The 12,577-nt window shown below is 39.1% G+C and overlaps 1 protein-coding gene across 1 annotated transcript in view; it reads left to right on the forward strand.

Annotated features, from left to right (window-relative positions):
• The window catches only part of SPIDR (scaffolding protein involved in DNA repair), a 385,066-nt gene that overhangs the window by 51,565 nt on the left and 320,924 nt on the right, over positions 1-12,577 (forward strand). The window contains exon 3 of the mRNA XM_011972298.1: positions 3,681-3,781. Coding sequence (XP_011827688.1) covers positions 3,681-3,781 — 101 coding nt within the window. The remainder of the gene's footprint in view (positions 1-3,680; positions 3,782-12,577) is intronic.

Below are 12,577 nucleotides of genomic sequence, written 5' to 3' on the forward strand. Positions count from 1 at the left end.
GGGACATGGATGCAGCTGGAAACCATCATTCTCATCAAACTATCACAAGAACAGAAAACTAAATACTGCATGGTCTCACTCATAAATGGGAATTGAACAATGAGATCACTTGGACACAGGAAGGGGAGCATCACACACCTGGTTCTATTGTAGGGAAAGGGAGGGATAGCATTAAGAGATATATCTAATGTAAATGACGAGTTAATGGTTGCAGCACACCAGCATGGCACATGTATACATATGTAACAAACCTGCACGTTGTGCACATGTACTGTAGAACTTAAAGTATAAAAAAAAAAAAAAGAAAGAAATGATACTACACATCTACAACCATCTGATCTTTGACAAACCTGACAGAAACAAGAAATGGGGAAAGGATTCCCTATTTCATAAATGGTGTTGGGAAAACTGGCTAGCCATATGTAGAAAGCTGAAACTGGATCCCTTCCTTACTCCTTATACAAAAAAGTGCTCATCATCACTGGCCACCAGAGAAATGCAAATCAAAACCAGAATGAGATACTATCTCACACCAGTTAGAATGGTGATCATTAAAAAGTCAGGAAACAACAGGTGCTGGAGCAATGTGGAGAGATAGGAACGCTTTTACACTGTTGGTGGAACTGTCAACTGGTTCAACCATTGTGGAGGACAGTGTGGCAATTCCTCAAGGATCTAGAAGTAGAAATCCCATTTGACCCAGCCATCCCATTACTGGGCATTTACCCAAAGAATTCTAAATCATACTGCTATGAAGACACATGCACATGTAGGTTTATTGCGGCACTGTTCACAATAGCAAAGTTTTGGAACCAACCCAAATGTCCATCAGTGATAAGACTGGATTAAGAAAATGTGGCACATATAAACCATGGAGTGCTATGTGGCCATAAGAAAGGATGAGTTCCTGTCCTTTGTAGGGACATGGGATGAAGCTGGAAACCATCATTCTGAGGAAACTATCACAGAGACGGAGAACCAGACACCGCATGTTCTCACTCATAGGTGGGAGTTGAACAATGAGAACACTTGGACACAGGGTGGGGAACATCACACACCTTGGCCTGTCATGGGGTGGGGGAATTGGGGAGGGATAGCATTAGGAGAAATACGTAATGTAAATGACGAGTTAATGGGTGCAGCACACCAACATGGCACATGTATCCATATGTAATAAACCTGCACATTGTGCACATGTACCCTAGAACTTAAAGTATAATAAAAATTTAAAAAATAAAAGCAAAACTTGAAAATACTGTATTTATAGTCATTCTAATTGTTTATTCTTTACCTGGTTGTAGAGCTTATTAAAAATATCTTGACTAGAAATGAGTTGGAATATTTTTGAATCTTTATCCTTCTTTACTTCTCCATATTGATTTTGTAGAAATGTTTACCAATGTCAAATTGATACCAGTAATCTTTTGAGATAGGTTTCCAATCTGTTAATTTTATAGAAAAGATAATTAGGATATCTTAACTTGCTCAGTGCATTCGTCGTATCTTTATTCTGTTGGAGTTTGGCCTTTATGAGTAACTTGTCTGGCTATGTTCAAAAGAATTAATTTGGATACAGATGGTAGGGCCTTCCTGAACTTTTGGTATGACTTAATTTTTTTAACATGAGATAGGTTTTTTACTAGAAATAGAATTGTTAATTGGAGGACATGGTGTTTCTTATCTTAAGTTCAAGTGCATCTGATCCGAACTCCCTGCAGGACAGTCCCTAATGGCCAAACTCAGCTGGAGATGCAGATTTTATCTGAGGGCTCCAGATACCGCTATGTGTAGAGAGCTCCTGTGAATATGTTTACTGTTGCTTTTACCTTTTGTCCTGTAATCCCCACAGTTTTCTTACGAGGTTCTAGGCTTGACTTTAACCAGATACTATTTTCAGAGTTCATTTTGCCTTTTTTTTTCCTGTAAGGTCACAGCATTGAAAAGCAACATTTGGCAAATAATTATCTAGATAATTGGGCAAAGAATACAGCATTTGCTTCTTGTATTTATTATGCATATCATTTTAAATAATACTGTTTAAGAGGTTCTAAGTATATTTTCAAGACTAAGAGTTTGGACTCTGGAGCCAGACTGCCTAGGTGTGCATCCAGCTACACCACTCATTAGACATTTAACCTTGAACAGATGTTTAACATCTTGGTGCCTCAGTTTGTCATCTATAAAATGGAATAATAATAGTACCTACTTCACAGTATTGTATAAAGGGGAAGCATAAACGAGTTACTTAATGTAAACAGAATGATATGAAGAAGGGCTTAATAGGAAGTAGAGGTTGACATGTAGAGGTGCTATGGCATATTTCTGAGTATAAGAGGTTTTAACTTTTTTTCTGTTACATGTGCTACACACAAGGTCATTCAGAAATAATAACCTATAGGAAAACATACTAGGTTTTTCTATAGGTATTAATACTAGCAATATTATATATTATTAAAATATTTCCATCATAATTGAAAGAGCTATATATAGGCTGCAAGTAAAAAACATAACAAAAACAGTTACACCAATTGTGGGCATTTTTTGAAAGTTTACTAAATGCCACATGGTGTGCTAAGTCCATTCTGGTTTTAACAGCTTGTTCCTCATCTGGCTAGTTATGTAATGTTGGAGAAGTTTCTTAATCTCTCTCTCAATTCTGGTTTTATCATCTGTGCAGTGGGTATTGATATCTCTTCTTTCTGCCTCAAAGGGATATTATTTGAATAAAGATAATGTAGTGAAATGATTAATTAATTGGTAATAAGATAATAAACTTATGAGATAATACATTGATAACCTATATAGCATGTAGCTATAGTGGTAATTAACAACTGATCTTGATTTTTCTTGATATTATAGTTATGTTAGGAGTTGATAATTTCTCTTTCTCTCTACATATATATGTATTTACTTATATTTGTAATTTACATTCACCTATATATTTATAAGCATAAATATATCTCAGTGAGTATATGTGTTCATTGATAGGTTAATGCTCTTCTGCAGTGCCTGCATATCTATCGTTATAAATTGTCTTTCTGCTGCACATGGAAGTTTTCTTTTTTATAACATTGGTATCCTTGCTGTGTGTTTGTGATTGATACTCAAATATCTCTGGAGTCCAAATCAGGGACCCATACCTAAGTGCTCTTATTTGAGTGTTCTGTCAACAGTTGGTAAGGTTATTCTTCACTGGAACTCTGAGCCCACTTTACAATTCTTTGTTTGCTCCCATCTGCTGAGCTCATTGGGAGCTTTCCCACCTCCATGGCAGCACTCATAGCTGTCCTTGTGTCCCTGGTACCTAATGAAGTGCTAGGTGCCAGCATATAGCAGGTGGTAAGTAAGCAGTACTTGTTTTAGGATTGAATAAGTGAACTAAGAAAGAATAGAAAAAGAGGTAAACTGATATCTAGCTATCATATTTCCAAGAATATGATATTTTTAGGACATAGTATTAGCCCATATTTCTAGGAATCAGAACACCAAGGTTCTAAGAAAACAAAAAACTGACTTATGAGGATATGGCCTCTAGGAAGAGAAAGTGGTAACAAATATACATTAAAATTTTGCATATTTTATCTTTTTGTCTCTGGTTGGGGGTTATACAATATAAATGTTCCAAATATTCTGAAGTTTTCCTTTTAACTAAATTTAGTACATTATAATTCATTAAACAGAGGTGGACTAGCAGAAAGACTGAATGGACTGCAGAATCGAGAGAGATCTGCTATTTCTTTGTGGAGACATCAATGTATTTCTTACCAAAAGACACTTTCAGGTAAGGCTGTGTGGGTACCTGAGACAATGTGTAAATAAATATTTTAGTTAATTCTTACAGTAAAATACATGAAGTTGATTATTAATATTTTCATGACTTTTTAAAAATTTTGTTTTTCCAACATTCTAATTTTGACATACAAAAACTATATATAATTAATATATATAACTTGATGAGTTTAAAAATAAGTATACTCTTATGAAACCATCACCACAATCTGTGCTATAAATCTATACCCTTGGCCTCCAAAAGTTTTGTTCTATTCTTATCATTAAGAGCACTCTACCCTCTTAGCAAAATTTATTTTATTTTATTTCATTATTTAGAGACACGGTCTCACTGTTGCCCAGGTTGGAGTGTAGTGACATAATCATAGTGTACTGTAGCGTCAAACTCTTGGGCTCAAGCAAATCCTCTCACTTCAGCCTCCCGACTGGCTAAGACCACAGGCTTGTGCCACCATGCCCAGCTCCTCTTAGCAAAATTTTAAGAATACAATACAGTATGTTAACTATAGACACGATACTGTACTGCAGATCTCTAGAACTGATTTATCTTATATAATCAAAACTTTGTACCCTTTAATGAGTACTTCCCTATTGGCAGCCACCATTGCAGTCTCTGCTTCTGTAGCCAGAGCACTTAGTCAAGAAAGAGAGATAAAAGATATCTAAGTTGGAAAGCAAGAGGTAAAGTTATCTCTGTTTGCAGATGACATGATCTTATATCTAGAAAACCCTATAAGACCCCCAGCCCCTGCTAAAAAAAAAAAAAGTTACAACCAATAAATGAATTCAGCATAGTAGCAGGATTAAAAATCAACATACAAAAATCAATTGCATTTCCAATGAAATTTCTGTATGTTAATAATGAGTTTTCTATTAGAAATTGAAAAAACAGTCTCATTTACAATAACATCAAAAAGAATGAAATTCGGGACTAGGCGTGGTGGCTCACGCCTGTAATCCCAGCACTTTGGGAGGCCGAGGCAGGTGGATCATGAGGTCAAGAGATCGAGACCATCCTGGCCAACATGGTAAAACCCCATCTCTACTAAAAATATAAAAATTAGCTGGGCGTGGTGCTGCACGCCTGTAGTCCCAGCTACTTGGGAGGCTGAGGCAAGAGAATCGCTTGAACCCAGGAGGCAGAGTCTTCAGTGAGTCAAGATCGTGCCACTGTACACCAGCCTGGCGACAGAGTGAGACTCCATCTCAAAAAAAAATAATAATAAAATACTTAGGAATAAACTTAATCATGGATGTCAAGGACTTGTACTCTGAAAACTGACTCTTTTTTTCAGGTGTCTTACAGGTTTCAGAAATTATTCCAAGAGATGAGTTTATTCTTGCAAGGTCTAATGACTGAAAACTCTTGTTTTTCAACAAATTGCTTGATATTGAAAAGATTCCAAATGTCTAGAAAAGCCTCCTCTCCTCCTAAACTGTGCTGATTTGGTGGTTTTTTCCTGTGTGTTCCCTCCATCTGGAGTTGGGGGATGGGTAGGTGTGGGCACAGTCATGAATTCCAAACCAACTATTATTAGTCTTTCCTGGGGGATCATTGGGATATACGTTTATAGGCTCCCAGGTGAGTTTTGCACATGCTAGAATATAAGAAACATTATTCTTATTCTTCAGTTGATCCCCCCATTCCCAGTAATATATTCTACTAAATAGATCACTCAACTGTTATGTTCTCAACTATTATATTACACATTTCTTTAGAAGACTTTTCAATTCTTACCTCATTTATTCCTTTTAAAATCCTTTCTGAGGCCAGGTGTGGTGGTTCATGCCTGTAATCTCCATGCTTTGGGAGGCCAAGTAAGGAGGATCACTTGAGGCCAAGAGTTCAAGACCAGCCTGGGCAATGTAGTGAAACCTGTTCTCTGCAAAAATGTAAAAATTAGCTGTACGTGGTGGCACACGTTACAAACATCCTAACTACTCGGGAGGCTGAGATTGGAGAATCGCTTGAGCCTAGGAGTTCTAGGTTACAGTAAGCTATGATCGCACCTCTGCACACCAGCCTGTGTGACACAGCAAGACCCTGTCTCTTAAAAAATACAAAAAAATCCTTTCCCAGCTGTCACTTAGCAATTGCCTTCTCTCACATTCTTGTATTAAAGTACTGTAATATGAAGTACATATATATGTATCAGGATGACCTAATACGTATGACCCAAGAATACTTTTTCTTTTCTTATTTTATTTTATTTATTTATTTTTTTGAGACACAGTCTCACTCTATCACCAGGCTGGAGTGTAGTGGCGCGATCCTGGCTCACTGCAACCTCTGCATCCTGAGTTCAAGTGATTCTTCTCCTCAGCCGCACGAGTAGCTGGGATTACAGGTGCCTGCCATCACGCCTGGCTAATTTTTGTATTTTTAGTTGAGACGGTGTTTCGCCATGTTGGCCAAGCTGATCTCGAACTCCTGACCTCAGGTGACCCACCCACCTCAGCCTCCCAAAGTGCTGGGATTACAGGTGTGAGCCATTGCGCCCAGTCACTTTTTCTTCTATACATATCTGTGGGTCAGTCCATTGTTACACTTATGACTTTGTTTCTTGGGGTTTTTTTTATGTTAATGATTACGACATTTAATAATAATCTTTACAACTCATTTGACCACCCTGAAGGCCAGGCAAACATAAAGGTTTCCTGGTCTTATTATTTAGGGAAGTCTTAATAGCACATTGGCTTAAGCACAAAAAATAATTTAATGGTACTTGTAATTGAATGCCACAGGGACCATGCTTCAGGCATATTGGTTTTGAAAAGGCTGGCAGTCGTTCTCTATGTGGTAACTCTCTGCTTCAAGTCCAATAAAAAAAAATACTTTCTTTCCAATATTTTACCAGAAATGCCCAAAATGACTTTCATTGATCTGGTAGAGACAGGAGTCCCTGCTTGAAATCATCCTAATCACTCTGCCCAACATGGGCTACAGTCAGTAACACACTACCAGCCATGTCCTTAACTCCTGATTATTTTATTTCTGGAGTTATTTAATAAAAATCAGCAGGAACTATTTGTAATTCTACAGTATGTTATCTCATTTTAGTTTTTCAGTGATTCTTCATGTTCTCCTATTTTTATCAGTATTTGCATGTGTATATTTAACCTCTCAAATGTGAATGACCTTGAACTGGAGTGACCACTGTCTCTTATAATCTACCTCCCTCCATCTGTAAATAGTTTCTGTGTGTCACTCATTGCTTTCAATTTAGTTTGGGGTTCTATGCATTATAAACTTCTTTTGTTCTACTTGAACCAGAAAAATATTTCCTTGACACTTAAATTCTCAAATGGCTCCTCCTTCTTTTGCTTCCCTTCTTTTGAAGTAATGATATGAGAGAATGGTAAGCTTGAATTTCTTTCAACTGTATATAAATATTTGCATTACTGGGTTTCAGGAAGGCCACTTTCAGTTCTTAGTTTTAACATTAGTTTTGTGTTGGGTTATGGTGGATGGTGAGCTATCAGATGGAAAAGAGGAGCGTGGCACACAGGACTCTGGCTACTAGAGGCCTAAAAGGCCAGACCTGAAGACATCATTTGCTGCTGCATTGGCATTCATGCAGCACTTTTGTTTCCTTTTTCCACATGAGGAGATGGAATGCTAATTCTGTAAGGACTCTTAGAGACCTTCCAGTCTGAGCCCCTCTTTGGTGGATTGCCTAGGGTAGGGAGATGACTTGCTCTGATTATCTAGCCAAAGAAGAGACAGGGCCAAAAGTAGGCCTCCTGGTTCCCAGGGCCATGCTCTTTCAAACCCTGCCACTCTTCTGCCATATGAAAATAATCATTTTACTCCTCTCCCAGTTTTCTCTTGATATTACTAGTGGGGAATAACCAAATAGTCCAAATTGGACTTTGTGTGTTTAGTTAAGGTAGCTGTCTTGAATTTTGCTGATGTTATTATAGTCTTGACAAATTGTAAATATCTTCCAAGTAGGAGCAAAACATGGGCAAACTTTGAATTGGATCATAAATTCTTAAATAGTTTGAATTCTATCTGTCCTCTTTCCCCCTTCAACATGATCCTTATTGTTGTATCAAATTTGGAGGTTTGATGTTGGTGGGTACAATGCTGAAGGCTTACTACGTATTAAATCATTTAGTATGCAAAGTAATCTTCTAAAGGAGTTTGCTTTCCTTATTTTCCAGATGAAAAAACTGTAGGTTGAGTATATGCTATAGATGACTAAGCCCAGATTTGAACTGTCAAGTCCAAGTTCTTATTTGCTAATCTCTACAGACCTTCATTAGTTAATCTGTTTGGGCTGGAGAAAGTTAGGTTTAAGAAGACAAGGGATTAAGGAATTAGCAAAATTAGAAATATTAATACAAATGTTTTTCTTTGGAAAAAATCTTTCAAAATGTAAGTCTGTATCACATTCTTGGGACAGCACTAATTGGCGAAGCATAGGACATAGGTTTGAAGGTTGCAGAGACTGTGTAAATTGTGGAACTGTATAGGATGTCCTAAAGTCTTATGATTTTGATGGGAAGTGACAGATTGTATTCTTAATTATTGATATTAATATATATAGAAATCACTAGACATTGTCATCCTAGTTACTCACTATAGTGAATTGATCAAATTGTCAAGTACGTAGTTGACAGAGTGTCTTCTGCTTGTCTGGATAGAAAAGTACCAAGTTAAACATGTGTGACTGGTGGTCCAGAATGAAGGGAGAAAAAGGTGATTTTTTTGTTTGTCTCATAACCAAAACAGCCTATTTGGAATGTTCCTTACAATATCACTTCTTAAATTTTGTTCTAGATATTAAGTATAGCGTGTCAAACTAAGATTCTCCTTGTTTATCTCCAGAGATGAGAAATTATGGTTTACAGAATTGATCTGTAGATTATAATGATTTAGCTTGAGATCTTTCTTTCCATGTGTCTTCCATTTGGGGAGCATTATTTAATTACCCATGGTTGAGAGGTATGTTTTTGTTTGTATATTTATCCAAGTTATTGTGTATGTCAGTATCCCACTCCCTTATATTGCTGGGTAGTATTCCATGGTACGAATGTGCCACAGTTTGTTGAACTGTTCGTTGACTGAAGGGCCTTTGGCTTGTTTCCATATTTGAATCATTACAAATAAAACGTGCTGTGAACATTTGTATACCAGTTTTTGAGTGAACATATGTTTTTATTTTTCTGGGATAAATGATCAAATGATTTAAAATGTTTGAATGTCTCTAACACATTATTCTGCCCTTTTTTTTTTTTTGAGACAAAGTCTCTGTCACCGAGGCTGGAGTGCAGTGGCACGATCTCGGCTCACTGCAAGCTCCGCCTCCCAGGTTCACGCCATTCTCCTACCTCAGCCTCCCGAGTAGCTGGGACTACAGGCGCCCGCCACCACACCCAGCTAATTTTTTTGTATTTTTAGTAGAGAAGGGGTTTCACCATCTTAGCCAGGATGGTCTCAATCTCCTAACCTCGTGATCCACCTGCCTCAGCCTCCCAGAGTGCTGGGATTACAGGCGTGAACCACCGTGCCCAGCCTCTTCTGCCCTTTTAAAACACTTTGTATTTAAAAATAATTGTAGATTCACAGGCAGTAGAAATAATACTGAGGGATCCCTTATACCATGCCCCCAGTAATGACATCTTTTATAACTGTGGAATGACAGGACAGCCAGGATGGTGATCTCCGATACAGTCCATTGACCCTGTTCAGATTTCACCAATTTTACATGTATTTACTTGTGTGTCTATTTTTTTGTTTTATGTAATCTTATCACCTGTTACTGTGGTCTGAATTTTTGTATCCTCCCAAAATTCGTATGTTGAAACCTAATCACCAATTTGATGGTATTAGGAGGTAAGTAAGGCTTTTGGAAAGTGATTAGGTCATGAGGTGGAGCCCTCATGAAGGGAATTAGAAGAGACCCTAGAGAGCTAGCTTGTCCTTCCACCATGTGAGGATACAGCAAGAAGAATCCATCTGTGAGAATGGAAGTCCTCACTAGACACAGAATCTGCAAGAGTGTTGATCTTGGACTTCCCAGTCTGCAGAACTGTGAGAAACAAATTTCTGTTGCTTCGAAGCCACACAGCTCTGGTTTTTTGTTATAGCAGCCAAGATGGGCTAAGATACTTGTGTAGATTCATATGACTGTCACATAGTCCAGACACAGAAGGGTCCATCACCACAAGGATTATCGAGCCACCCTTTATAGCCACAGTCACCTCTTTCCCATTCTCCTCCCTGATGCTTTGCAGCCACTAATCTGTTTAACATTTCCATAGTTTGTCATCTAAGAAATGCTCATGCCTGTAATCCCAGCACATAGTTTGTCATCTAAGAAATGCTCACGCCTGTAATGCCCACAAAGGCGGGCAGCTCACAAGGTCAGGAGTTCGAGACCAGCCTGGCCAACATGGTGAAACCCTGCCTCTACTAAAAATACAAAAATTAGCCAGGTGTGGTGGCAGGCACCTGTAATCCCAGCTACGCAGGAGGCTGAAGCAGAGAATTACTTGAACCCAGGAGGCAGAGGTTGCAGTGAGCTGAGATCATACCACTGCACTCCAGCCTGGGCGACAGAGCAAGACTCTGTCTCAAAAAATAAAATAAATTACAGAAATGGAATAATATAGTTTATAACCTTTTGGGATTGGCTTTTTTCACTCAGTATAATTCCCTGGAGATTTATCCAAGTTGTTGTGTATGTCAGTAACCCACTCCATATTGCTGAGTAGTATTCCATGGTATGAATGTGCCACAGTTTGTTGAACTATTTGTTGACTAAAGGGCCTTTGGGTTGTTTCCACATTTGAGTCATTACAAATAAAAGGTGCTGTGAACATTTGTGTACCAGTTTTTGAGTGAACGTGTTTTTATTTTTTTGGGATAAATGATCAAGAGTATAATTGTCAGGTGTTATGGTAAGGGCATGTTGTTTTGTTACGTTAAAAAATGCATATAAATACCAAATATTTCAGTGAATTCTAACACATCTTTCTAGGCTTAAGAAATTTTATTTTTAACATCTTTGGTATGTGGATGTCAATTTTTCCTTTCTTCCCTCCTGGATAGCTGACTTTGCTGGGCTGTTTTAGAACTCCTACTTGTAACTTTTAATAACAATCGATGTTTTCTTCCTTGTTGGTCCCTTCTAGTGCATTTCAGTATAAAAGACATACATCTCAAGATTCTTTGTGATACACTGAGAAGGTATTGAGCTTGGCTTTAAAAGAGCAGCCAAAGGCCGGGCATGGTGGCTTATGCTTGTAATCCCAGCACTTTGGGAAGCCGAGGTGGGTGGATCACAAGGTCAGGAGTTCAAGACCAGTCTGGCCAACATGGTGAAACCCCGTTTCTACTAAAAATACAAAAATTAGCTGGGTGTGTTGTTGGCGCCTGTAATCCCATCTACTCAGGAGGCTGTGCAGGAGATTGAACCGGGAGGTGGAGATTGCAGTGAGCCGAGATTGTACCACTGCACTCCAGACTGGCCAACACAGCGAGACTCTGTCTCAAAAAAAAAAAAAAAAGAGCAGCGAGAGCCAGGCACAGTGGCTCATGTCTGTAATCCCAGCACTGTGGGAGGCTGAGGCAGGCTGATCACTTGAGACCAGGAGTTTGAGACCAGTCGGCCAAATGGCAAAAAAGTACTAAAACTACAAGAAAAAACTAGCTAGGTGTGGTGGTGCACGCCTACAATCCCAGCTACTCTGGAAACTGAGGCATGAGAATCACTTGAACCTGGGAGGCAGAAGTTGCTGTGAGCCAAGATCGCGCCTCTGCACTCCTACCTGGGCAACAGAGCAAGACCCTGTCTGGAAAAAAAAAAAAAAAAAAGAGCAACAAAAAGCATAGGTGTTGCACACAAAGGCCTTGCAGAGAACGGTTTGATGACATAGCATGGGATAGGCAGGGGAGCCGAGATCATACAGAGCTGGGTTTCACTTCCAAAGGCCTTGGCTGGATTTCACTTCCAAGCTGATGCCTTGGAAACCTGCACTTTAGAATGTAGCTGTGGCATAGAGAATGGACAGCTATAGAGGCAAGGGGAAAATATGTTCTATTTATCTTCAGGAATCATTGTATTTTCCTTTTTTTAAAAGAGGAAACAGTTTCCCAACATTGCTTTGCTCATTATCTGCATGATGGTGAGCAGTGATTACTAAATGATACTCAAAGCATTGTGCATGTACATTAACCACAATTACCCTTCCAGTTAGGTCCTGCTCTCCTTACTTTAGAGATGAGGACAATGCAGACACAGGAGAATATGGATGGGTACAGCCCTGTGTGCCTGCCAGTGGGTAGCAGAGCCGGATTTACACTGGGCAGCCTAACTTGGTGGCCCGTGTTCATAGCCCAGTTGTTTTGGGGGCAGGTCTGGGTGGTACTGAGTTCAGGAGATGTGAGTGCAGCAGTGGTTGCACCCTGGCTCCCTTGTTCGATCTCTGTTGAGTAACAGTATGACAAATACTTTCACAATATGTTTGATACCATAGTTTTTAAAACTAAAAGTAGTTACAAATGTTCTTTTATCTTTTTGAGTAGGGTCTCCCTCTGTTGTCCAGGCAGTACAGTGGCACCATCACAATTCCCCACTGCAGCCTTAAGCTCCTGGGCTCAAGGGCTCCTCCCACCTCAACCTCCAGAGTGTCTGGGACTACAGGCACATGCCACCACACCCAGCTGTTTTAAAAAAACAATTTTTTTGACCGGGCACAGTGGCTCACGCCTGTAATCCCAGCACTTTGGGAGGCCGAGGCAGGCAGATTACGAGGTCAGGAGATCGAGACCGTTCTG

This window comes from Mandrillus leucophaeus, unplaced genomic scaffold, assembly GCF_000951045.1.
Source record: "Mandrillus leucophaeus isolate KB7577 unplaced genomic scaffold, Mleu.le_1.0 Scaffold1282, whole genome shotgun sequence".
Lineage (NCBI taxonomy): Eukaryota > Metazoa > Chordata > Mammalia > Primates > Cercopithecidae > Mandrillus > Mandrillus leucophaeus.